Below are 26,902 nucleotides of genomic sequence, written 5' to 3'. Positions count from 1 at the left end.
GTGCACAGCGGGAGAGTCTCAGCTGCAGAGCGGCTCCTCGCTCGACTCGCAAGATCACGCAATCCCTCGAGGTTATGCTGTCCGCCATTAAACCAAAAAGAAGGACATCGGGTCTGATGTCTTATGGTGGTGTTCCTCTCCACTGCCAGGATTAAAGCCATGAAAACACACCGCTGCACTTCTGGAACGATGCAGGAGTAAATAAGCCCATTAGGTCACTCGTATTGATGTAATCTACATAGATTAGAAGCTGCAGCGCTGCAATAGACTTTTATTTTGAAAGTTACTGGGGATTTACACTGAAGCCATGTGTGATTTCCTGTCTGGCCCTGTGTTGACTGTGGGAACCCGATCCCACCTTTTGCGGTGCAGCGTGCCGCTTCTGGGACGCGCCTGAAATCTGCAGTTTGAAACCCCACCCACCCACATAGTGCAGTGACGTTCCACACCGCTGATGCTTCCAGTGTGCAGTAGGGGCTAGTCGTCTCCACCATCTTCAAAGTGCTTGATTTAGACTTTGGGTTAGGGATGCAAACGGATACTATGAATTTATGAAATTATGAATCAGAAACCTGATAAGAAAATAGTTTAAGCTTTTTACTACTTTTGTTTTTTAGAGTTTAAACTCCTCCCAAGTAGCTCAGGTTTTTTTTTACTAGCCCCTTTAGCTGTGGTGTGTTCACAGACTGGAGGAAAAATCATTTCTGAGTGTTGAGTCTGCAGATGAGATGGGTTTCAGGTCAGTTTTGGGTTCCTTGGAGCTGGACGATGAGGATCTCACTGACTGATTCAGTAAAGTTTATTGCAGCCTTGCTGCAGACGCTTCCTGCAGTTTCTGGTTCTCTAACAATCGCATCACTATTTTAAACGTTTTAAACGAGTTCTCCAACACGTCGGACTCCTGTTGTAGAGACAAAGAGATCGAAGCTCTGAGTTCATGTGCAGCAGAGATCCGATCCAGGAAGCTGGTTTGTTGTAACTCCATCCAGAGCAGCTGACCAGGATGTCCTTTAAGCCCCGCCCTGGTCAAACAGGAGGGGCTGCTGGACGATGGGTCACCACCTTTAACTTATTTAAATAAGCTGCTATAAAAACAAACAATGACAGAATTGGAGGTTTATTTGTTGTTGTAGATAAAAACGTTGTCACTCAAAAATGGACCAATAGGAGGGAGGTATCCCAGAGTGGTGCTCTGGCCTTTCAGCCTCTCGTGCCCTCGACTCACCTCCCACTCCTCCCTGTAAGGAGCTGCAGGAGCCTTTAACTCATCCTGACCTGCGATCAGCCGAGTCTAGAGAGGACGGTTGATGTTTTCTCCCTAAACGTTACTTTACTGGAGTTTATTCGTCTTTATTCTAGTCGGCTGCACTTCTTACTGTTCCGTTTTAAAGGGACTTTACAGAGTTTTGAATTTTTATGCTCGTGATTGCCCCCTCAGGCCAAAAGCGTAATGGCAGCTTCAATAGTAGGCTCGTGCACGAGTCGCGCATGCTGTACGTGCACACTCCTTAACGAAAATAACAGCTGAGACAGTCCCGTGTGTGTGTGTGTGTGTGTGTGGCCCGGAGGACAGAGGACAGGAGACCACGCAGCTATTTAATTAAATAATTTGGTTCTGTACCTTTCTCTTCAGCACAGCCAACAAAGGTTTAAAGGTTGGTTTATGCTTGACGCGTCCGCGAGGTCCGCACGGCTCCGCGCGGAAAAGTTGCGTCATTTTAACAACCACGCCCCTCTACCGCACCTCCGCACGGCCCAAAATTTCCGCAGCGCGCACCTAGGAAATTTTCTAACCACGCGGACAGTCGGACGCGGAAAAACATGGCGGACCGGCAAGAACTAGTATGGCAGAGGTTCGTAAATACATACATTTGTATGATTCAGCTCTCAAAGATCGCCGTGATCAACATGTTGTTAATAATTCTTGGAGAGAAATAGCTCGCACTGTCGGAAAAGACGAGGACGCTGTTAAAAAATGCTGGAATGCCATGTTGTAAACAGTAATTTCTACTTCTACTATGGTGTAGTGTTGGATGCATGCCGTAGAGCTCCATGCTGCCCCCTACAGTTTGGGAGAATATTGGCTCACCGCAGAGACAAGCCGCATGAACCATAAACGCTGCGCGTTGTGAAGCGCGTTCCAGCTGCGAGCCGCATCACCAAGGGGAAAGTGAATGCGTCAAGCATAAACCAAGCTTAAGATGGGTCAGTCCTCCTGCATGCTCAGATCATTCCCTTTTCTTGCTTGAAAAATTGTTTCAAAATGAAAGTTGAACCCACATCTTTTTTATCTGTGAATTCAATGCCGTTCGGCGAGTCTCAAAGAAAAAAATGGGCATCTTACTGTAAAAAAGTATACCATTAATGTAAAAAAGAAACTCTAAACTATGTTCACATCCGGAATCGAACCCAGGTCTTCTGCACGGGAGTCTGACGTCTGACACCTGAAACAACGTTCAAAGAACGGTTCGGAGTGAAAATGGCTATTTTGTTGCTAATTAGCAGGAAATATCTAGAAGAAAGTTCTACAGAAAGTAGCTAAGGGTCCTCAGAAATGTAGCTAGCTTTGTCACTAGGCGTTAGGAACAGCGACAAAGTGGCACTGCCTCTCTCTCTGCTGCTAAAGCTACGGATAGCAAATGCTACGGGCGATGCCTGAGCGTGAACGCGCATGAAGCAGCCTGCTCGACCCGAGCATCTCTCTTTTTCTGTGATTTTACAGAAAAGCAGGCAATCACAGTAAAAATGCCAGGGCTCATTCTACATGACCAGGACATTGCAGGAGAATGTATGAAGAAGACATTTATTATTTCTATACATGTTTTGGCTGTTAAACTTCCATAATGTCCCCTTAACTAGCAAGACTTTCTTTAGGAGGGTTTTTCTGTCTCTGTGCAGATGAACCCGTCTCTGTCTGAACTGTCTGGTAAATTTAATTTCACAGCTTAACGCCGACGAGCTGAGCGACCAGACGGAGGAGCATCTAGGGCAGCAAAAGCATCAGGCCTGTGTTATCAGTCAAGAGAAGCCTCACCTTGTCCCGTTTAAATATCATTTCCTAAACTTTACAGGTGCAGCAGCCTTCGAGGGAAATGGAGGGGATTTCAACTTCAGTTTAAACTCGATTTAATGCTTTTCAGCCCTAAATCACCTGTGAGCTTTTTAACTTGATTTTTTTGAATCCCAACAGGTTCTCTTTCACCATAAGAAATAAAAATATGTTAGTTTCTCTTTAGACAATAGTGAAATAAATAGCAGCACAGGCGTTTAAGCAAGGGCCGCATTCCATTTTTGTAGCTCAGGTGTGGGGAGATCCAGGTTGATTCTGCAGAAAGAAAAGCTCCAGTTCAAAGAGAACGTTAAACAGGTTTAGACCAAAAGAAGTGGAATGAGACCAGGTCAATGGTGCTGAGTCGGTGAAGGTTTCTGCATTTTTTAATGAAAAGCGGCTCGATTCAAATGTGCTGTTTTTATTTCCTCTGCTTCTTCTGGGGTTTTGTGTGTGTGTGTGTGTGTGTGTGTGTGTGTGTGTGTGTGTGTGTGTGTTCTTGTTTTTATGGGTTTGTGTGGACCAACCCCTGACGGGAGACCAACATTGTGTGGACATTCACCATTGTGTGGACATTTACCCGGTCCACACAACCAAAACCCTAGAGGAAGCTTCCTTTGTCCTTATAAGTGTTCTGACTAATTTTCACAATATGACCCCATAGAGATGTTAATCCCTGAAAAGTGTGTGAACTGCTCTGCTCTTGAGTGTCCCTGGTGGACACACTCCAGTACTGCAGCTAAAACATTTCTTTCACAGTTGATTTTTTTGATTGGTTGGTGGAGGGAATTTTCTGATTGGCTGTGTGGACTGCTCTTGAGTCACTCTAGTGGACGCTCTCAGTACTGCAGCTAAAATATGTATTTGGCAGTATTTTTTTTATTTGTCTATGATGGTAATTTTCTAATTAACTAATGGTTGGATTTTCTTGGTGGCTGTTCCTTTCGTGTTGGAATATAAGCAGGAAGTTGATTAGGAAAATATGCACAACTAAGTTCTTCAGTTTATTTTAAATATAACATGTAGTTCTTGAAAACAAAAATTAAATAGATGATTTTTGATTATATAAATGATTGAAAATAATGAATACAATTACAACTTAATTATTGTTTTTGCTACTTTTTCAATGTGAATATTTTTCAAAGCCTTTTAATAGTTTTTTTTGTTGTTTTATTGTTACTTTTAAAGTTGTGGAGTAGAGGCTGACACATTTTTGGGATCCCAGTGGATCACATGAGGCCTGCAGGATTCCCGTGAAATGGGAGTCAAGTTATTTATAGTCACGTTATTGGGACAAAGCAGGAAAAATAATCATCAAGAGTGGGCAAGATTAGGAATAAAATTAATTTTGTTTCCCGTTCAATATGAAATGAGTTTCTTTTAAAATAATGTGTCGTTTTAATTTATATTTAGTTTTGTCTGACCCCAATCAACTAAAATTAATAACTGAAAATACAAAAACACTTCTAAAGCATTCCAGAGACTTAAATGGTCTTTCTATCTAAACTACCGAATAACTCCTGGGCGCAGCCAACGCTCCACTTCCTGGGGATGGGTCAAATACAGAGATGAATTTCATCATTGTGTGATGATGACTATTGAACTTTAACTTTAATTACAGAAATAAATGCATTATTGCATCGTATTCTAAGTTTTCCAGTTTCACTTGTTTGTATAATTTGGAGTTTTTATTGGCATTTCTATTATTCATAATCTAGTAACAGCTTATCTATGAATAAAAATCCTTAAAACTGACACTAGAACAGGCACAAATGGCCTATTTGAGACCACATGGCAAAAAATGCAGGAAAACTGCCCACATTGCCCAAACGGACCCTTCGCACATTCCAACAGGCACAGATTTGACGTGTTTGGTTTGGGCCAGAACCAGGATGCACTAAAAAAAGTTTTGTGCGCCTCAGATAAACGTAAGCCGAACAGCAGCCAAAAAGGGGGTCAAATCTAGTTAAGGCTCCATTTCGGGCCTTTAGCTCTAGCATGTAGGGATTTTTTGACCTACCTTCCATCGTACAATTAAGATGAAATGTGGTGAGCACTTACAACTTATCAGTAGCGACTCTCACCAATATTTCCAGATTTTTGTCTTATTCAGGGGTCGATCTATTACCTGAAAAATGCCAAAAAATTAATTTTGGCCTACGTTTCTGTCTTTTATGTTTATGTTTATTTATTTGGGAGACGCTTTTACCCAAAGCGACTTACAATTTATAACCTATAGGGCATGTTGTGATCTGTGGGGGAAACCGGAGTACCCGGAGGAAACCCACGCATGCATGGGGAGAACACGCAACTCCACGCAGAAAGGCCGCAGCCGAGCCGAGTTTCGAACCTGCAACCTTCGTGCTGCGAGGCAACAGTGCTAACCACCGCGCCACCATGCAGCCCAAGATAAGCTGTTACTAGATTTTGGGGGGCTATATCTTGGAAACCACAAAAGACTTTGGCATGCAACCACCTCAGGTGGACTCGTCCCAGGCCCCAGATCAACATACTAAAAGATGGGGTCACTGGCACAAGCAGAAATTTTTTTCTACTTTGGACCAACTGAATCACCAGGTCTTTTTTGGAGCTATGTGTCCAAGACCCTATTTTGTGGCTGAAATCAGACATAGGACTTTTTTTTCTGGGGGGTTTCTGGGAATTTGACACTGAATTCTGATTGTGCTGCCCCATGGGGACATACCCTCTGAAAACGGGGCCAATTGGCCGTTCCGTTGAGGAGTAATCGCAATAAAAGAGAATGACCCCAGTCACCTGCCGGTCGAGTGCCCACAAGGCCAAAAGAGCACTCAAACGACAAGCTACAGCTACGAAATTGCCAGGGCTTGCTCGGGGTGGTGCCTGCATGCGGAATCTGAGGTTGTTTGGTGAAAATCGGCTGAAAAAATGCCACATTTGAGACCACATGGCAAGAAAGGCGGGAAAACTGCCCACACGGTCCAAACGGACCCTCAAAGGGTTCCGACCAGCATGACTTTGACGTGTATGGTTTGGGCCAGAACCGGGATGCACCAAAAAAAGTTGTGTGCGCCTCGGACAAACGTAAGCCGAACAGCAGCCAAAAAAGGGGTCAAATCTAGTTCAGGCTCCATTTCGGGCCTTTAGCTCTCGCATGTAGGGATTTTTCGACCCACCTTCCATCGTCCAATTAAGACGAAACGTGGTGAGCACTTACAACTTATCAGTAGCGACTCTTACCAATATTTCCAGATTTTTATCTTGTTCAGGGGCTGATCTATTACCTGAAAAATGCCTAAAAATTAATTTTGGCCTACGTTTCTGTCTTTTAAATGAGCCCAAAATGAAAAAGGCCTAAAATGTTTTGTGACCTTTAACCTTTCTGTATGGCCTAGCAGCCTATAAAATGGGAGGGTCGGACCAGAGGGTCACCTGAAGCTACCGTAAAAATTTCAAGGTTAATCAGAAGCTAAGTTTCAGCGGCTGAATATTAAAGGTACACCTTAATGAGGTTCACCTTTGTCCTAGTTACAAAGCAAACAGGCAGGGGAAAGGGATGCTTAACCCTTCAATTTGACCTAAGTTTCAGTCTTTTCAAGCAGCTCAATGGCACGCATGGCACCAAAATTATGCCACCTCCTAACAGTGAAAAGTGTGGGTTTTGGGGGGCTATATCTTGGAAACCACAAAAGACTTTGGCATGCACCACCTCAGGTGGACTCGTCCCAGGCCCCAGATCAACATACTAAAAGATGGGGTCACTGGCACAAGCAGAAATTTTTTCTACTTTGGACCAACTGAATCATCATGTCTTTTTTGGAGCTATGTGTCCAAGAACCTATTTTGTGGCTGAAATCAGACATAGGATTTTTTTCTGGGGGGTTTCTGGGAATTTGACACTGAATTCTGATTGTGCTGCCCCATGAGGAAATACCTTCTGAAAATCGGGCCAATTGGCCGTTCCGTTGAGGAGTAATCACAATTAAAGAGAATGACCCCAGTCACCTGCCGGTCGAGTGCCCACAAGGCCAAAAGAGCACTTAAACGATGAGCTACGGCTAAAAAATTGCCAGGGCTTGCTCGGGGTGGTGCCTGCATGCGGAATCAGTGTTTGTTTGGTGAAAATCGGCTGAAAAAATGCCACATTTGAGACCACATGGCAAGAAAGGCGGGAAAACTGCCCACAAGGCCCAAACGGACCCTCAAAGGGTTCCGACCAGCATGACTTTGACGTGTATGGTTTGGGCCAGAACCGGGATGCACCAAAAAAAGTTGTGTGCGCCTCGGACAAACGTAAGCCGAACAGCAGCCAAAAAGGGGGTCAAATCTAGTTCAGGCTCCATTTCGGGCCTTTAGCTCTTGCATGTAGGGATTTTTTGACCCACCTTCCATCGTCCAATTAAGACGAAATGTGGTGAGCACTTACAACTTATCATTACAGTCTTGTTGTCAGTGTGAAATTGCTGGTAGCCACCACATCAATACATTTATCTTTGGCTTCAATTTTTTTCATTGTAGTCTACATGTGGTTTTATAGTGTTGCTACATGTGAAGGAAGTCTATTAATTAATATTTTCATCAAGGAGTTTACATATATTATTACTTAAAAAGTATAGGTTGTGTTTCATGTGTATATTTTAATAGTCTTCACAATATTTAATAATTTTTTTAACTACATCATTCTCACTAGTGTTGCAGGGCAAGAGAAACACTGGACAAGCCTCAGTCCATCACAGAGACACACCCTGGGACAAACAACCAGTCGCATAATCACTCATAACTAGGGACAATTTAGATTCACCAGTTACCTTGATTGATGTGCATGTTTTTGGTCTGTGGAAAGAAACCAGCGCTTACATAGGGAGAACATGCTACCTCCACACAAAAAGGCCACGCAAGCTGGATTGAAACAGGTGGCTTATTTGCTACGAGGCAACATTGCTACTAATTTCACCACCATCAAGCCCCACAATAGTTCATTATGATGAAAGTCCAAGTCTGAAGTTAAAGAACTTATATCAAATAAAAATTTAGAAATAGAATTTACCGACAGGTAATTGAATATTAAACTCAAAGTTAGTCCTGTATCCTGTTCTCCCATTTGCTAAGTTTTATGTGAGCTTAAAAATAAAAGCATGTAAAAGAAGGTGTTTTTAAAAATTTTGGTTTCAGATAAAAAAAAACAACCAATCATTTAATTTTTTTTAGTCTTTATTTCTAGTTGAAAATGTAAAGGGGAATGTTTTTTTCTACAGGGTCAAGTCATGAACATTGAGGCAGGGTGAGGGAGACGTGGCCCTTTTCAATCCAAACTGTTCTGTACAGGTTGTTTCTCTTGAGTTCAGAGGCACTCATCAACAAGAAGTCAGGGTGGGGGATGGGTGGCATTCAACAGTGGACTGGCTAACTCAGGGTGGGGGATGGGTGGCATTAAACAGTGGACTGGCTAACTCTTAAACCTCTGCTGCATTCAAGGAAAATGTGTAACTACCAGTACACTCAACATCAAATCTGAACCCTGTCTTTTTAAATATAAATTTCACACTGTGTTAAAAAGTGCATAACAATTTCCTTAAAAGTCATTACATGAGCAATTTTTCAAAAGAAATATTTTTAATCTATTAAAACGTGGAGATCTGCACGCAGTTCTCAACTTTCCCAGTGCTCCTGAAAGCAACATCAGTGAGGGGATTCACGCAGCTGCAGAGCATCGGAGAAGCAGATGGAAACTGTTTCAGTGTTTGGAACCAGAAAAAAGTCTGCAACTAAACCAGGTAAGATTTATTTTTATTCATAGTTAACTGTGTGAGGTGTTTGTGTGTATGTATTTTGTTTATTTTGTCAAAAAGATTGACAACTGGTGTAGTTTCGTGTAGCCCGTGTTGTAAGCTTGACAAAGTAAAATCAGGGGATCATTTTTATCTTTTATTTGTTTTCAGAACAGTTGAATTATCTTACTTTATTCCTTAAACCACTGCAGGGATCCTTTTTATTGCTTTGAATGTACTTGCTTTGCTGCAAACTTCAACCCACTGTTTTAGCTTGCTAACCGGGATTTAGCATGACATATTGACAAAAGGACTTGTAGCCCAAACTATTGCCTTTGACTTTCTAGTCAATTCAAACTGTAAAGAAGACATTTGCTTCCAATCTATGAGTTTGCTTCTCTGAACATACCAGTACTGGTCCAGAACTACAATGATTACCGGAAGTGCGTTCATCCTGGAACTATGCCAGCAAAAAAGCACTGAGGTGCATTAGCAGTTTAATTAGTTTTAATTATTTTAAGTCACACAGAGAATAAGAAAATAAACTGCTGCATCAACCTGTAATGTGTAATTACTAATACTAAACTGCATTGTAGACCTGTGTGCAGTAAATGGTCAATGTACAGTAACTGAGTAAGCCAACAGCCTGTGGGTGGACATTGAGTAGTTTACCACTGTGAGATTATCTTTTTGTGATTTTTATTTGACAAACAAACGCTGTAAGTATTGCTGATAGGTTAGTGAATTAAGTTAATTAATTTTTACAGTCAAAATGCCTAATGTATTTGAAACTTTTACACTAAGGACCCACAATTTTAACCACAACACATGAATATTTTTTAAATAAAATTATTTTATTGAACATGGTACTTTTTGATGGAAAATTTAGCTGCACAGACTAACACTGTAACCTGCAGCTCAGTCTCATCTCCTGTGCTCCTTGTACAGAGTGAAATTGTCTGACTCCCATACAGGAGAACAATTTAATCTGTTAAGCAAACAATCAGCTGATAGTTTAAGACGGTCTATAAAGTTGACTCCAAGCTTGTGAACATTAAACCACAACAGCATTCTGCCGGTTACCGGCAGTACTCATAGCTCATTTTTGTCTTCCACTCAGCCAAGTTTTATTTCATATTTTACTTTTAATACACACTAAATATACAGCTGTAGAAGAGAAGCTAGGGTTTTTCCTGCGTTCAAATTTGTGTGGCCGCCACGTGAGAGACCAACTCTTATCTGCCCCTGGGAGCCCCGTAATGCATAGCGTCATTTCAATATGGGGGTGTCCGCGACAATTTTTTATATGCAGGTAGCGGCGCTGTGGCTGCTTTATATAGTGAATCGTTGCATTCTCCCTCAACCCAAATCCTCGGATCACGCATTTTAGCTAAAATGCTAATGTTAACTTGCCTTGCGTTGACTGTAGAGTTGTGGGTGATGGTCACGCAGATGTGTCATGAAATTTGAAGCGTTGCTGCCTTTCACAGACACTTTTTCTGCACGTGCTGCAAACAGGATAGCCGTCTTCTATCAACTGTCCCTCGGCATTCTTCATATATCCAAAAAAATGCCCATACTTCCAACTTTGTCTTCTCTGAGAGATAATAAATGTCCTGAGCGCTGCCGTCTCCTCCTCTGGCCATTATTTCGGCTTTAGCCTCAAGAAAGTTTTGGTTGTAAACAACAAAGTGCGCATGTGCTGCAGGCAACTGCAGCAGATGATACGGTGGTCGGTAAGGGTCACCGCGCCTACATTGCAGCCACGGTAATCCACCGAGATAATATATTTTTTTAAAACAAGACGATTATTATTATTGTCCACTTTTTTACCGGGGTTTACCACTACACTGGTTACCGTGACAACCCTAATGCCACCATTACATTGTTAGCAGCAGAAATTAAATGTTCTTACCATTTCCAATACAAATGCATGTTAATGAAATCCATTATATTTTACTGGATATATTTATGTGTTATTTTGACTAAGGTGAGGGTTATTAATGAAAACCTAAAATGTTACTCAAATGTAGGTCGATTTTTAAAAAATATTTTAAACTTTAAATATCAGATGGGAAAAAGGAACTAAATCACAATCTAATGCATATTATTGAACCTTTTATAATAAGTCTGTTGTTTCAGCCTGATAATTTTGTTGTTTTATTTCAAATGTTTTAGCAGCAAACCAGTTTTGTTTCACTTGAAACGTTGTCAAATGGGATATTCAATTAATCAACAGAAACTTAGATGAGAACACTTAATGAAAAAATATTTTTGCCTTTAAAAAAGTGAGGCAGTTGAATGCACACAATATGCATGTGCTGGTGCATGGTCAAGATGGTACCACCTCTGCCTCAGTTTGAGCCAGGAAAAACCCTGGAAGCATTACCTAAAACAAGGAAAATACTTCCAATAATAGCCATGAATACGTAGATGCCCCATTGGCCACTGGAGAACGTAACAGCTTTGTCGCTGTATTGGATGGGTCTCCTCACTGTCCACAGTCAATGCAGAGTGAGCAACTATGCCCGTTTTTGTTCAGCTTACGGTTAACACAACGGGCGTACAATTGAAAACAGATCACTTGGGATTACTATTGACTTTTCTAGCCTTCCTGATTGTACTTTATATTTTAATTTATTTTGTTTCATTATATTCAAATATTAATTATGCTATATCATGTGTCTGATTTTGCAAAAAAGCTTGATAAAATGTGCTGTTTAGTTGGGTAAGCACCTTAGAAATGAATGCACTGGGGGCAAATTCCTTCACATTTACATGTTCTTTTTTGTAGATAATGAGCAGAAGGAAGAAGAACAGGAAGAGATAATGGTAAGTATTTCTTAAATATCCTATAGGACTTAAATATGGCTTAAAAATAAAATCTCAGATTTTTTCTTCCAAATTCTAATTGAATTTTATTATTTTTCTCCCTTCTTTTTCTTGAAAAGAAAATACAAATAACAGACAATTTTTTTTATTTTGTCAAAAAAATTGTTTTAGAAACATCTTTAGGATTTTGGTCACCATGAAGGCAGAAGGCAGCTGGTAATCAAACAAAATATTCACTGATTTAGTGTTGTATTAAATTTGTTTAGACATTTCTACTTATAACTTCAAGATCATATATAACAAATTTATATTTTTAACCAAACATAATCAGTACTGACACTAAACAGCTTTGTTTGAATTAAAAACGTCTGTGATTGCCAGTAAACTGAACCTGGGTCAGGCTAATGCTTGGAATGGACGTACTACCAACATATATGAAAAATTTAATTTACAACTATTTACTGGTTAGAATATTCTTTAGCTGTCTATTATTTCAGGTTTTGGTTTGGAACTAAATTATTTGCCAGTGTGTTATAGCAACCCAACTTTAACTAGCTTTATTAATGCTTTTTAACCGTAATAAACCAGAGGCCCCTCCTGTACTGGAAAGAAAAGTTCCTTTAGTAAGGTTGCTGAGAAAGCTAACAGCTGGCATTGGTGAGGAGTAAGCACCACCTCACCCCCTGCCACGTGGACCTCAAGAGATAAACCATCAATCCTGCTCAATGGTCAACTTTCCTTGCAGGGGTCACCCATTAGGACAGTGGGAGGGTTAAACTGAGAACAAATCAAGATAGGAAAAAATCTGCCTGATTTTTCACCATTAAAATGCCACTGTATTCATGAGGGCATAATGCAGCTCACTGATGGCAGCATTGGCCCAGTCTGTCAGCTAACTCATGTTGGAAGGTCCCAGTGGCAAGAAATCACAAAGTTGGACTGGAATTAGATTAGTGTGGTTTGTCAGTGGCTCCACAAAGGGTCTCAAATCATGTCACAGCTCCAGAAGGATCTCTGTCAGGAGGCAGCATCTACTCAAAAGCACCTCTAGATTCTCACTACAGGGAAAATGTCCACTAGAGAACACGGTCTGCTAAATCTTCCAACAACAACAGATCTACCATGCTACAATGTCAGCTTCCCGTCGGTCACAGATGCCTTTTTATCGGTTCCAATATCAATTACACGACAAAAACTGTTTCTCCACAGACATAATTACTGATTGGGTAAAAATAATTTGTGGATGAGGAAGAATCGTGGATGACTGAGACCTTCAATACTACGGTTACACCATTTTACTATTAGATGCTGTTCGTACGCATGGTCAGACGTGTTATGTTTAAGAACATTTCTACACACAAGTTCCATCATGCTAAATACCACACTATGACCTGTTCATTACTAAAACAATCTACTGTGCTGCTAAGTCTTTGTGTCTCACATTAACTAATACCACCATTAAAACAGCGATTTAAAATGGCATTAGGTGAAAGTAGCTGTGTAGATGGTTGTGTTGGTTCTCTGATGACCTGTCCAGATGTACTCCATCTCACCAAATGTATAAAGCAGGTATAAAGTGCGCATGCATGAATAGAAAGATGAATAGATGTAGTTCTCCCTCATTACTGCACTAATGTCGGACTAGAAGACTCAAGAAGTCCTGTAACAAAGGTGTGAGCTCAGCAGAGCAACTCTGTTGACTGCAGGATGTTCTTCATGTTACTGTCACATGATAAAGTGCAGGGGTCACATGGCAGCAGCTTTACAGACTGTTGTCCCAAAATTAAGCCAAAATTTCTTTCTGGCCACTGCCAAGTTGTATTTTGGAGCCAAAGTCTGAACTCTCAGCACATGGGGCTGAAAGTCTAAAGAAAAGCGTCCAATGGCCTATTAGAGTGGGGCTGGATGATATAGCAAAAAAGTATGTAGATAAATGTTGTTTTAAATTGATCATAATTGATAATTATTGAAAAAAATATATATATATATTTTTAAAATGTAGAAAATATTTTACATGCACCCCTGGCCATTTTATTTTTGGTATTTTGATTTTTTTTTCTCCGCCTCTTCTTGCTGCAACGTCTTTAGGGCTTCCACAAATGGCTATTTTAGTAGTCGACTAATCGTGTCATTTATAAAAGTTTAGCTTATTGCACCAGGATGCACTAATATACCATCATTAGCTTCTAGTCTGAAGTGTGATCTGCTATGGGCCATCTAATAATAAAGACAAGATGATAGCTTAGCAAACAACTTTAATTAACTTGTAACCTGTTGATACAAATGCTACAACTACATGGAGGTAGGCACCTAAAACCAAAAATGACTTGTGTTCACAAGAGGCATGGTGGCAAGGTTGAAGTGCTTCATCTTCCAATCTTCACTCAGGAAATAGCAGGACACACCAAGGTACGCCTTTGTAGCACGGCTAGTCCACACATTAGCAGTCAGGGATCATCGGCAGCTCTGAGGGTCTGCTTTAGTGTAAAGATAAAAGATATTAAAGTTAGTTTATTTACCAGATTAATAATTCTGTTAAATCAAATAAAGTAGGTTAAGTTTTAACACAAAGAAAATGTTTTATGCTTTAAAACTATTAGGTTTCTTGATTGTTCAGTCAGCGACCTTTTTATTTTTTCATAAATGCATTTTATTCTAATGTTTATTTTATTTGTATCTAGAGAGAAACTGACACACACACACATCTTAAAAGTTGTGTAACTCTTCTTTTCCATCATGGTGGTGAAGTGGGACCAGCCTGGTAGATGGTTGTTGTCATATATATGTCTGTAAACTCCACTCTAACGTAGCGGGATGGAATCAATCATTAGCGTTTGTAACTGGAGCAAAAATATGTGACATACAAACGTGTTCTAAAGGTAACAACGTCACCATCTCTACTGGTGTTGCTGCAGCTATAATCACAAGTAGCTCTTCTCAGCTCTACTGACTCTCAAAAAACTATTTTCGACATTCAAAACTCTGCTCAACCCTCCTTCTCCACCTCCTACCAACAATCTAACAGCAGTCACCTTTGCCTCATTCTTCACTGACTGGCAGCTATAAGCTATCAGTTTACTCAACTGGCCACTCCTGAACATTCGCTTCCACAATCTCCTTCTAGCCCAACCATCTCAGGCCCTACTGCTTCATTTTCCTCTTTTTCCCCTCTCACTGAGAACTGTGTGTCCAAGCTTGTCACGTGCAGCCGCCCTACTACATGCCCAGGACCCCATTCCGACTAAGCTGCTCCAAGCTATTGCTCCTACAGTAGCTGCAGCAGGCACTTATGTGATCAACGCTTCACTGACATCCGGATTTCCTATCTCTGTCAAGCATGCTCTGGTTAAACCTCTGCTAAAAAAAAACCATCTCTTCCTCCAAATCATGTGGAGAACTACCAACCTATCTCTCTCCTCCTTTTTCTGTCCAAAATCACAGAAAAGGTGGCTTTCATGCAGATCACAGAATACCTCTCACAAAACTGTCTGCTTGACCCTTACCAATCTGGGTTCAAAAAGGGCCACTCCACTGAAACTGCTCTTTTAGCAGTGATGGAATCCTTAACCCGTTGATGCATGAATTATGAAATCTTCAGCCATGATTTTTTTAACAATTTTTTTCATTCATCTTTAGGTGTGAATGAAACAAATTTCAACAAATATTTTTTGTAAAATTTTATAATTTACAAATAATTTATTACAGGTCCACCTTAGTGGACCACGTGCATTCTGAACATGAAATATGTTGGCTTGACTTACTGAAGTCCAAATGGAGGGGCTCAAATACAATAAAGTCTTCAACAGCTTTGCTTAATAGCAAAAACAAATAAATAACAATTTTGAGTACCTGTCCACTGTAGTGACCATTATGCACCAAAGGGTTAAAAGAAGCTAGAGCAACTGCCAAATCCTCAGTGCTTATCCTGCTCGACTTATCGGCTGCATTTGACACTGTCAAACATGGCTTCCTTTTGTCCACACTCTCTAGCATGGGCATCACAGAGAAAGCACATGCCTGGTTTGAATCGTACCTCACAGGACGATCATTTAGTGTACAGTGATCCCTCATTTATCGCGGTAGATGCGTTCCAGACCTGGCCGCGATAGGTGAAAATCCGCGAAGTAGGGACACCATATTTACAGTATTTATTTAACAGGAGAGGGAGCGCAGCTGATCCTCATCAGCCTGATCAGCGGGACGGCTTTAAAAGGAGGACGGTTATCCAGATACCACGCCGTATGATTAACTACTGCCTGACTCGCTTCTCCTCCGGATTCTCTCCCATCTTGGAGACTTCTGGATACTCACCGGTTCGCTGCCTGGATACCAACTCCGCTCTGCCGTCCCGCTCTCCACCGTGCTCACGCTCCCTCTCCGTTACCTCGTCCTCCTCATCCGTCTACTCTGCCACCTGGAAATCTACAATTCGCCTCTGGATATCACCCCGGCTCAACTCCACATTCACCCTGAACTTCCGCATTTTGCCGCTTCCTGGTTTACCCTCCACTGGATCACCAGTGCGCCCTCAGTTCTCATCATTAAAGAAATAAAATTATTGTTTATCTTTTACCTCGACTCGAGTCTGATTCTGTATGTCTTTGGTTAGACACTTACCCCAAAACATGACAGAAAAATACGGCGAATCGGTGAAAAATTCCGCGAATCGGCGAATTTCCCTTGAATAAGGCTCCAAAGAAAAAATCTGCAAAGTCGTGAATCCACGATAAACGAACCGCGAAGTAGCGAGGGATCACTGTATCTTGGCTTGGACAATCCTCTACCATGCACCATCTTGCCACAGGAGTCCCCCAGGGCTCTGTTCTAGGACCTCTTCTCTTTGCCATATACACCACCTCACTGGGTGAGATAATTCGATCACATGGCTTCTCCTACCACTGCTATGCAGACGACACCCAGCTCTATCTGTCATTTCCACCGGACGACCACACTGTCTCTGCACGAATATCAAACTGTCTCTCTGACATATCAAAATGGATGAAATCCCACCATCTCCAACTCAACCTCTCTAAAACTGAACTACTTGTCATCCCAGCAAACCCATCCATACAGCACAATATCTCAATCCAAAATGACTTCCTATCTCTGGCTCCTTCAAAGGCAGTTCGAAATCTGGATGAACACCTGACCTTTAAAGATCGTGTTGCCTCTGTTGCTCGTTCATGCCGCTTTGCGCTGTATAACATACGAAAGATCAGACCATACCTAACACAACATGCCACTCAGGTCCTGGTGCAATCTACTGTCATTTCCCGCCTCGATTACTGCAATGCCCTTCTAACTGGTCTTCCAGGCTGTACTGTGAGACCTCTTCAAATGGTCCAGAATGAAGCGGTGTGTCTGGTCTTCAAATAGCCAAAAAGAGCACAAGTCACCCCTCTGTTCATTGAGCTCCACTGGCTACCGTTAGCAGCACACATCAAATTCAAACTGCTAACACTAGCATACAAAGTCCGAGATGGTACGGCTCCCATCTACCTGAATCCTCTTGCAAAGGCTTACGTCTCGACCTGGCCGCTCCGGTCATCACAGGATCGTCGACTAGCAGTGCCTACACCACGCTCAGGACAATCCAGACTCTTCTCATGCATCGTTTCACAAATGTGGAATGACCTACTAAGCACTACCAGAACAGGGGCTTCCATTTCAATTGTCAAGAAACTCCTGAAGACCCTGCTCTTCAGAGAGCATCTTCTAAACTTGCACCTTCCCTGCACCCGTCCCCCTCTCTACTGTACACTCCTTGTTCCCTCCTCCCCATGACTGATGTCAAGTTGTTGTTGTTGTTGTTGTTCAAGGGCAACATGCCGATTATCACTTGTAAGTCGCTTTGGACAAAAGCGTCTGCTAAATACATAAACATAAACAAACTCTGTTGATGTCAGCTGCTAACAAGAGGTAAACTTACCGAGGCGACTCTGTTCTTCCTCTTAAGATGCTCGTGCATCGCCGATGTGCTCCTGTGAAAGAGTTTTGCTTTGCAGAGTTTGCACCATGTGGCTTTCTTTTGAATTAGTATAATGCTCCCAAACTTTTCAGATATGTTGCGACTCGACACTTTCTCCGATGATGAAGGCTGAGCTGGATGGCCACCATTGCGCATGCGCCTTGGAGCCAAAGTGGTGGCTGAGCAGAGAGGCAGGAAGCAAAAGCCCAACGTGCCGCAGCAGGCGACATTTTAAAAAATTGTTTATACAATAAGGTTTATTTTATTTGTCTGCGTTGTCGTGACGAGTCGACTAATCATGGCAGCCCTAGACATCTTGCTTCCTTTCGCTCTCTTTTGGTTTGAGAGGGGAGGGCCTGGTGACGTAGCGTGCCGAGTCTGTGGTTTTGATTGGTTAGGAGTGAAGGTTGGTTAATGTTTGACGCGTCCGCGAGGTCCGCACGGCTCCACGCGGAAAAGCTCCGTCATTTTAACAACCACGCCCCTCCACCGCGCCTCCGCACGGCCCAAACTTTCCGCAACGCACACCTAGGAAATTTTCTAACCACGCGGACGGTCGGACGCGGAAAAACATGGCGGACTGGCAAGAACTAGTATGGCAGAGGTTCGTAAATAGACATTTGTATGATTCAGCTCTCAGAGATCACCGTGATCAACATGTTGTTAATAATTTTTGGAGAGAAATAGCTCGCACTGTCAGAAAAGATGAGGATGCTGTTAAAAAATGCTGGAATGCCATGTTGTAAACAACAGTAATTTTTACTTCTTCTATGGTGTAGTGTTGGATGCATGCCGTAGAGCTCCATGCTGCCCCATTCAGTTTGGGAGAATATTGGCTCACCGCAGAGACAAGCCACATGAACCATAAACACTGCAATTTGTGAAGCGCGTTTCTTCCGCGAGCCGCATCACCAAGCGGAAAGTAAATGCGTCAAGCATAAACCAAGCTTAAGTAGTGAGTCTAGTATGCTGCTACCTGATAGGTTATAATGAAAAAATGAAACTTTTTAATTGAAGTTTTATTGACCAGTTTTTTTATCTATCGCACCACATGTCTATCGATAGATATATTGAACTATTGAATTATCGTTCAGCCCTATATTAGAGCTAAACGTATTTTGGAGAAAATTTTTTGAAAATACAGCAGCAAGGTAAGAAGTGCAAGAATGAACCAAAGTCAGCAGCTGGAAATATTTTTCTGAAGTGTAATTAAAGGTTAAGTTAAGAATTGTGGTTTAGAAATTCCTGTCCTAAACTTGAGTCTTTGCTCTATTTCTTTCAGGAGCTTTCTGCTTCAGAGGACTTTCTCTCAGACTCCAGCCATGATTTGGACAGTGATTATATCCCATCAGCTCCTCCTTCCTCAGAGGATGAACTAACCTTTTCACAGCCTAAGCTCATGAAGACACATGATGCATTAAAAAACCCTGGCAAAACCTCTCTCAGCCAAAGCTATGTTCATGAACAGAAGACACTGATGGACAGTGGTAAAAGAAATGAAGCTCTGGACATGCATTACAATGCAGATACTGAGGAAGAAAATCCGGAGGAATATGAAGATGATGAGGGTAGGTCATGTGTTACCGTTAAAACTTGCACTAAAGGCTAAATGATGACCATGTGTTCAGTCACATTTCAAATGAATAGTCAATAGTTTGAGATACTAATTCAAATTGTGTATATGTGAAAGAAATAGAATGCCACAGAGAAAAAAAATATTAGTATTTTTCTTTAAAACTCCTTATGTTCTTTCTGTGTTTCTTTTCTAGTTCAATTTTTCTGATCTTGTCTCATACAGAGTAGCAAAGTTTATGTTTTACCTTATGTTGCTGACAGTTTTGGGTACTTCCTGTCACCTTCGGGAAGTAGCTGAAACTGTCAGCAAAATAAGCTAAAAACAGAAACTTTGCTACTCTGTATGAGATAAGAACAGAAAAGTGGAACTAAACGATTTGTAGAATTGAAAAAATGTTTTGCTTAGTGATCAACTGTAACAGTTCTCATTGATTTTCAGTTATCCATTGACTATTACCCCTTCTTTCCACCGGAGCCGTCAGCAGCACGTTACTGCAGCAGCACGTCTTAGCTGCTGAAAGGAACCGCTGTGGTCAACAGAATCTTTTCCACCGGAGCCGTCAGCAGCATGTTGCCGTCCTTATGCGCCGGTTCTATTTTCTACGCGCAACGCCTCTGAAACGGGTCAAGTTCGACATTTTGGGGGAAGGAAAGACAGGAAATCGGACGCGGAAACGGAGCGAAGCTCCCGAGATTTTCAGAATTAAGAAATGTACTGCCTTCCGGTTGCTTTACTTTAAAAAAAGTTACTAACTGTGCGGCCCCGTGAGAAGTTATCACCTAGCTAGCGGTCTCCTTTGTTTTTCAGGTCCGTATTGGCGATTATAAAAAGGACAGAACATAAAACACAAACCTTTTGGAGCCATGTTGTAGTTTTCTCCTGCTTGTGTTTACTGACGAAGTCACTTGTGTGACTTCGTGCTCTGTCGGTGACAGCTGCTCCCCTGCTGCTTCGCGTCTCGTGGGAAGGGCCAAGCAGCAGCTTACGCGAGCAAGACGTGCTGCTGCAGTAACGTGCTGCTGACGGCTCCGGTGGAAAGAAGGGGTCAGTTCGTTATTTTAGTTTTATGGCATTAAAAAATTATTGTAGGATTTAGTGAGGTAAAAAAGTTTTTTTCTTACTTATTTGATAACATTTGAGTATTTTATTTGGTATCTGTCAGACAGGATTGATGTTCATGAATGTTTTGTCTTGTAGAACCTGACATTCTGACTCAGAGGCCCACAAGAGCAGAACCATCAGATGATCACAGACAGACAGCAGGAAAAAGAGGTAAATTTTTGCTTGGCTAAAGTACCTAATGATCATAAGGTCACACTTGATTTTACAACTGTTTTTCTTCTCTTTGAAGTGACGTACAGAGGAAAAGGGCCAAGGAAGAAGGTTGAACCAGCTGAAGATTCAGATGGTGAGACATCACAAGGTTCACTGCAGATGGATTTTACATAGATGTGACACTCGTTCCTGATCCTTTCCATCCTCATCACTCCCAAAGATAACCTCAACATTTTGAGCTCTGCAACCTCTTCTACCTCCCGTCTTTTCTTCGTTTATGCCGTTTCTTAACCAGACAACATGACTGCTCTCACTACTGTCTTTACAGCTTTTCTTTCCTTCTTGCTGAAACCCGTAGACTCACTGCAGTGTGATTTGGTACATAAATGTAGTTGATTCACTTTGGTTACTAATATATTCTGAATGTTCTTTATTTTTCAGATCAGGGAGAACCACTGAGCCAGTGCTCAAAATATGCAGAACCATCAGAGGACATCAAGAAGAAATATAAGATAGGTACATTTTTTCTTCATTTGTCTTTGTGCTGTTGGGTGTTGGGTTTAAATTTCTGTGTATTTTATCATATACTCATTTCATTTTTGCTAGTTTAAAGATTTGCATATACACACCATGCTGAACTCTCAAGCCTACTGCACACTGGCAGCAAAAGCGCCGTGGAACGCCAACGCCGTGGAACGCCAGCGGCGTGGCACCGCTTGCAATAGAGTCCATAATAGTATATGGAGTGTCACAAACAAGCTGCGTCACGGCAATTTTCAGACGCGGCCCAGGAGCGGCATGCCGAGGCGCTAAAGATAAGATCGTGTTCTAATTTTTCTGTGAGCCACTCCTGGGATGCACCAATTTCCGCAGTTACCGTTGGGCTAGACGGGAAATCACACACAGTTTCAGTGTAAAATCCATGGTAAAAGTATTGCAGCGATGCAATGTCACATAAATGAAGCCTACGTGTGATTGGCTTATTTACTCCTAGTATCATATTCCATCATATATGACATCAAACAGTGATAACAACGTGATTTCCTTCTTTTTGGTTTAATGGCGGACGGCATAAATAAACTGTAGCTTGTGAAGTCTCTAGGGATCATGTGATCTCGCAAGTCGAATGAGGAGCACATCGAATCAGCTGCTTCGTGGCTGATCCTCTCCTGGTGTGCGCTGGTGTGCAGCAATTTTCTTGAGTAAACCTCTCCACTGCCATTCTGCGGTGCTTTTTCTTCCATTGTGCAGTAGTCACTCTCAAACAGCGCACCGCTCCGAGCTTAATACAACTTAAGGACAGCAGCTCTGGCTGTAGCTCAGTACTGTCTAATGACGAGAAGCACATATGATACTACACTGCATCCTGATGGCATGACGGGATGTCAGATATTGGTCTAACATTAATGTTGGCCGATATCGCCATTAAAATTTAATATCGGAAAATATGTATCGTTTTCAGTCGTTTAATGACCCAACTTTTACCACTAAAACCACTAAACCAACAAAAAGAATATTCACCCAAGGCTTACTTTTCTCATCTAAAGATCTTTATAAATGTTTTATCATCTTAGTTGCAATTTACAGATTAAGAAAAAATCCATTACCAACTAATACACCATCTTAGTGTCTCACTTGGGGAGAAACAGATTCAGCTGCTGTTGGAGACAATATCAATATGGCACTTTTCCTGTTACTTATTGAAGTAGTTGTCATTTTGCACAGAAAATGTTTAAAATATAAGCATGCATGATAAATGATCAGAGATGTTGAAAACCTAAAATGTTTTAGTTTTGCTTTTTTTGTGAGAGCATATATCGAGCATTTTTATAGGAAATTACGAGTCGACAATGTTGGTAGATCAGATATCGGTAAAAAAGACAATATAGAGCATCCCTAGAATTTAGTGAAAACAATTACGTCTAGCGGTCCACAATATGCAGCTCACAGGCCAGAAAGATGTAGCTCACTAACCAGATCCATCCAGGGGAAAGTACAGCCTTTGCTGGGTGGTGTAATTTTCAGGTGAGGTCCTCAGAGAGATTAATGCCCAGGAATTTGAAGGACTGCACTAGCTCCACTTTGTGTACTCATCTTCCTCAGAGATGAGTCCAATGATGGTTGTGTCTTATTCATATTTGATGATGGTTTGATGGGTAATTTGGTGTACAGAGAGAAGAGGGAGGGGCTCAACACACTGCTCTTTGGGGAGCCAGTAATGAAGGGGTATATAGGTATACAGGCCAGTTTTGACTCTGTGTGAGTTCAGTGATGTAGTCTTTCATCCAGAAACAGGTGCAGAGTCATAGTGTGCCTATAATTGTAAAATTTGGTATTCTCTTCTAGAAGAGGACTTTTGTAACCGTTATTTTGTAGATAGGTTGCCGGCTCTCGGTAGTACATGGTAGACAGGCTACAGTTGGGTTTTATAATTCTTCTTTATTTCCGAACGGCAGGACAGAAAACTCAAACGCGCAGTTAGCCGCTGCTACTCCACTTCCTCCTTTTTTCTCTCCTACGCTTTTCTGTTAACACAGCATGTCTTCTTTCCCCTAATCCACCAGTAGGTGTTGTAAACAGATCAGCCTCTTTTACCCAGAACTCAAATCTACATAATCACAAGCATTACTGTACTGACCAAAATAATGAAATAACAAACACATGAATTATATAAACATTAAATAAAGGTTACACTTTAATCAAATTTTTTCTCAAAGGTCTATTGTTTGCCATCATCTACATTTGTTTCTCATGTGAGTCAAAGCTAGATGAAGTCGAACCTTAAACTTACAGTTGTTTTTCTTCTCATTGAAGGTACCTACAAAGTAAAAAGGTCAAGAAAGATTGTTGAATCACCTGAAGATTCACATGATGAGACAGCACAAGGTTTACTGAAGTCTGATGTTACATAAATCTTGTTGCTATCATATTGGTTACCAATATGTTCTGCATGTTTTGTTTTTTTTTTTCAGATCAGGCAGAACTGTTGAGCCAAAGCTCCAAATCTGCAGAACCAACAGAGGGCTTCAAGAAGAAAAAGAAGACAGGTACATTTCTACATTTGTGTCTTTGGGCTCATGTTGTGTTAAAAGTTGTGGCTCCTACTGACAAGCAAATTAGACACTGCCGGTTCACTTTGACCACCACCAGCAAGCAATGTGGGTGAAGTGTGTTGCCCAAAAGCAGGACTGTGACAGCCAGAACGCTGTGTGAACCTGCATCCCTCTGGTTAATGGCAGGAACTTAACTCCTCTCATACTCCTGCAGGTCTTTAGCATCTCATCCTTGTTGTCTGCCTCCCTTTCTCTTGAATGTAGTAGCAGTAACATATTGAGGAGCATCAATACACCTTACACAGAAACTGCAATGATTTTACAAAAAAACTAACTCCTCTGAGGAAGTTGGTAGTCAGTAATTTTGGGTCACTCACACTTCCTATTAGAAAAATGCTTCTAAAGGAGGTGTCACCTGGAGGAACAAGAGAGTGACTGAGGTAGTGATTGACAGCACCCCACTCAGCCTCCCCATGTGTGCTCTCCGAGTTTCTCAGTCGAAAAAACGAGTCGTTAACAACTGCGCGCACACTCATGCGTGCAAACGAGCACACACACACATAAGTCTCACAACTCAGGAGAAGAGAAAACACAGAAACAAACTCAGGCTGGAAGACTATCTGTCCACCTTGATCTCTAAAAGAAAGAAAGAGGAGGAGTTGGATTTTTTAAGGAGGCGAGTGACTCCGAGCCATAACGTGTCATATCAGCAGGTGAGTGGTTGAGCCGGGTGGAGTTGCGGCCGAGACTCAGCTAGAGTCCAGTGCAGTACAGCCACGTAGTTCAGTACAGACAACGTCACCCTGCAGCTCTATAGCCATCAGCTGTGGCTGATTCTAAATCCATGCGGAGCAGAGAATTAACCTGAAGATAGAGATAGAATTATGGCTTTAGGCAGAATTATTACATTTTAAATAAGTTGCACTAAACTGCCACAATAATGATTATGCATGTCTACAGCACTATTAGACACTAATCCATACAGGTTTTCAGCAAAACAAGTTGATTTAGGTGTTACTCTCACTTTAAGGAGCGTTGGTTCAATCAAGATAAAAGCAAGTGACAGCACGTCAACAGTCTGAAGAACCGCCCCCACCGCCATCACATAATCATTAGTAAAAAACACATGATCATGCCACATTGCTGCCTCAGACTGTCCACTTATGAACAACTAAATGCTTCCTGATACCAGCTCAGTTTTTGCGGCATAGTGGCAATATTGTTTTATGAAATGGACTTCTAATTGTAATAATTGTTTTCCCTCTTCTAGAATAAAACAAAACACAATTAAAGGCTTCAAAGTGTTTCATCAATATGTGCATGACCTAAGATTGTTTTTTCCTCAGAGCTCAACTACTGTTTGCCATTATCTCCTACAGTTGTCTCATGTGAGTCAAAACTAGATGAAGTCAAACCTTAAACTTACAGTTGTTTTTCACCTCATTGAAGGGACCTACAAAGGAAAAAGGCCAAGAAAGATTGTTGAATCAGCTGAAGATTCAGATGGTGAGATAGCACAAGGCTTACTGAAGTCTGATGTTACATAAATCTTGTTGCTATCATATTGGTTACCAATATGTTCTGCATGTTTTTTTTTTCAGATCAGGCAAAACTGTTGAGCCAAAGCTCCAAATCTGCAGAACCAACAGAGGGCTTCAAGAAGAAAAAGAAGACAGGTACATTTCTACATTTGTGTCTTTGGGCTCATGTTGTGTTAAAAGTTGTGGCTCCTACTGACAAGCACATTAGGCACCGCCGGTTCACTTTGACCACCACCAGCAACCAAGGCCATTAAAGAGCAAATTGCAGGTTATTTTTTAAAATTCATGTAAAATGCTGTCCAAAAAGTACAATTTGAAATGCTTATGAGTTTTAAAGTACATAACCGCATAAATTTTAAAGTAAGAAGTGCTATTTTTCAGCAAAGCTTCTACAAACACTCTTTTTTTTCTAAATCTTAGCCTCTGATATAGCCAGAGGGAGTCATAAGCTTGGCGCTGCCTCAGCTCAGTGTGGCAGGTAGGTAGTTTTAGGGTAGAGAGATCATGTTATTGAGTCAGTGTGTGTGTTCACTAGTTTAGAATTGTGTTCATTTTGATAAACTATTGTTTGTGGTGGGTATACAAACTCCAGCCTATATGGACATCGAGTCCTCGGGTTTCCAAATAAGAAAAACAACAGCACTATCTTCTGTGCATTGGAGGTATTTTTTGCAGCTGAAAATATGAGACTTCCTTTTCTGCTTCAGCTTAAAAAAATGCGGTCGTTGTGGTGAACACTTCAGACCAGAGGGTTACAATCCCAGTGATGTGATGGAGTTCAACAAGCATGCCATCCTCAGAGGGGAGGCTTTTGAAAATAACCTGCGGGCTTCTGGAGCGTAGATCAGGGTCGGACCGCCCGCCCCGACCTCCAGAAGAGGATGGGCAGCTTTTAAAAAATACCAGCAGCCCAGTCTAGCTGGTTTCTGGGTCAGAACCAGCTCACAGCAGCCCGCCCTGAGCTTCTGAAAAGGATGACAGGCGTCTCTCTCTCTCTCTAAAGTCCTAAACTACGTTACGTGAACAAATAATGAGTATGAGACAGCTGACAAACGCTCATTATAGTTTAATACTGTCTTCAATGGGTTAGGGTTAGGGTTATATATACATATATATATATATATATATATATATATATATATATATATATATATATATATATATATATAAACAGAATCAAGAAAAATTGCAGTTAAAATAAGTGTATGACACTTTTCATTTTGTTGCAATATACTATGTTGTATCATAAGATCCAAGTCATGTATTAGTATTACCAAATTTATTAGCGAGCAAAATAATATATATTTTGAGACTTAGAATATAATGCATTAATACAGTTTCAGTTGCTTCATATATTTAAAACTAATTGAAAAGTGATAATAAATATCCCTAACCATCAAACATCCTTAAATATTTCCTACTTGTGATTTCTGTTGCAGAACTGGATCAGCTTCTTCTCACCAAACAAGGGGTGAAAAAAAGGCCTTGGAGTTCAGCTGAGAAAGCAGCAGTATGGCGACAGCTTGGAAAGTACATAACCTTAGAGACCATTCCTGGTAAAGTACCTTAAGGCACTTAAGACAGAGCCAGTGCTCAAGTATAGAACCTGGAAAGATATTAAAAACCATGTCTACAACTCCATCACAGCACAGAAGAGGAAACGGTTGTAAACTGTTTGCGTTCGCATGATTGTTCGTGGTTCACATGTCTCAGTGTTGTGAGGTGGAGTTCTTTTGGTGTGACACAATGAGGCCTAGGTGTGTTGATGCTAGGCATGTTTCTAAGCTTTTATATATATATATATTTTTTTAAATTTGGAACAGATGTATGTTCACACTGGCTACAATCATAAAAACTACAT

The 26,902-nt window shown here is 41.3% G+C and overlaps 2 protein-coding genes across 3 annotated transcripts in view; both read left to right on the top strand.

Annotated features, from left to right (window-relative positions):
• The window catches only part of slc39a14 (solute carrier family 39 member 14), a 57,775-nt gene that overhangs the window by 17,583 nt on the left and 13,290 nt on the right, over positions 1 to 26,902 (top strand). The window lies entirely within an intron of this gene.
• On the top strand, positions 8,541 to 26,743 carry LOC139072194 (nucleolar and coiled-body phosphoprotein 1-like). Its single transcript, XM_070555641.1, has 11 exons — positions 8,541 to 8,802; positions 11,591 to 11,628; positions 18,879 to 19,164; positions 20,370 to 20,444; positions 20,524 to 20,580; positions 20,889 to 20,963; positions 23,262 to 23,333; positions 23,420 to 23,494; positions 24,950 to 25,006; positions 25,102 to 25,176; positions 26,481 to 26,743. The coding sequence occupies exons 1-11, from the start codon at positions 8,751 to 8,753 to the stop codon at positions 26,609 to 26,611; spliced, it is 993 nt and encodes a 330-aa protein (XP_070411742.1). The 5' UTR covers positions 8,541 to 8,750; the 3' UTR covers positions 26,612 to 26,743.

Source organism: Nothobranchius furzeri, chromosome 10, assembly GCF_043380555.1.
Source record: "Nothobranchius furzeri strain GRZ-AD chromosome 10, NfurGRZ-RIMD1, whole genome shotgun sequence".
Classification (NCBI taxonomy): Eukaryota; Metazoa; Chordata; class Actinopteri; order Cyprinodontiformes; family Nothobranchiidae; genus Nothobranchius; species Nothobranchius furzeri.
This window is presented reverse-complemented; position numbering and strand designations above follow the sequence as displayed.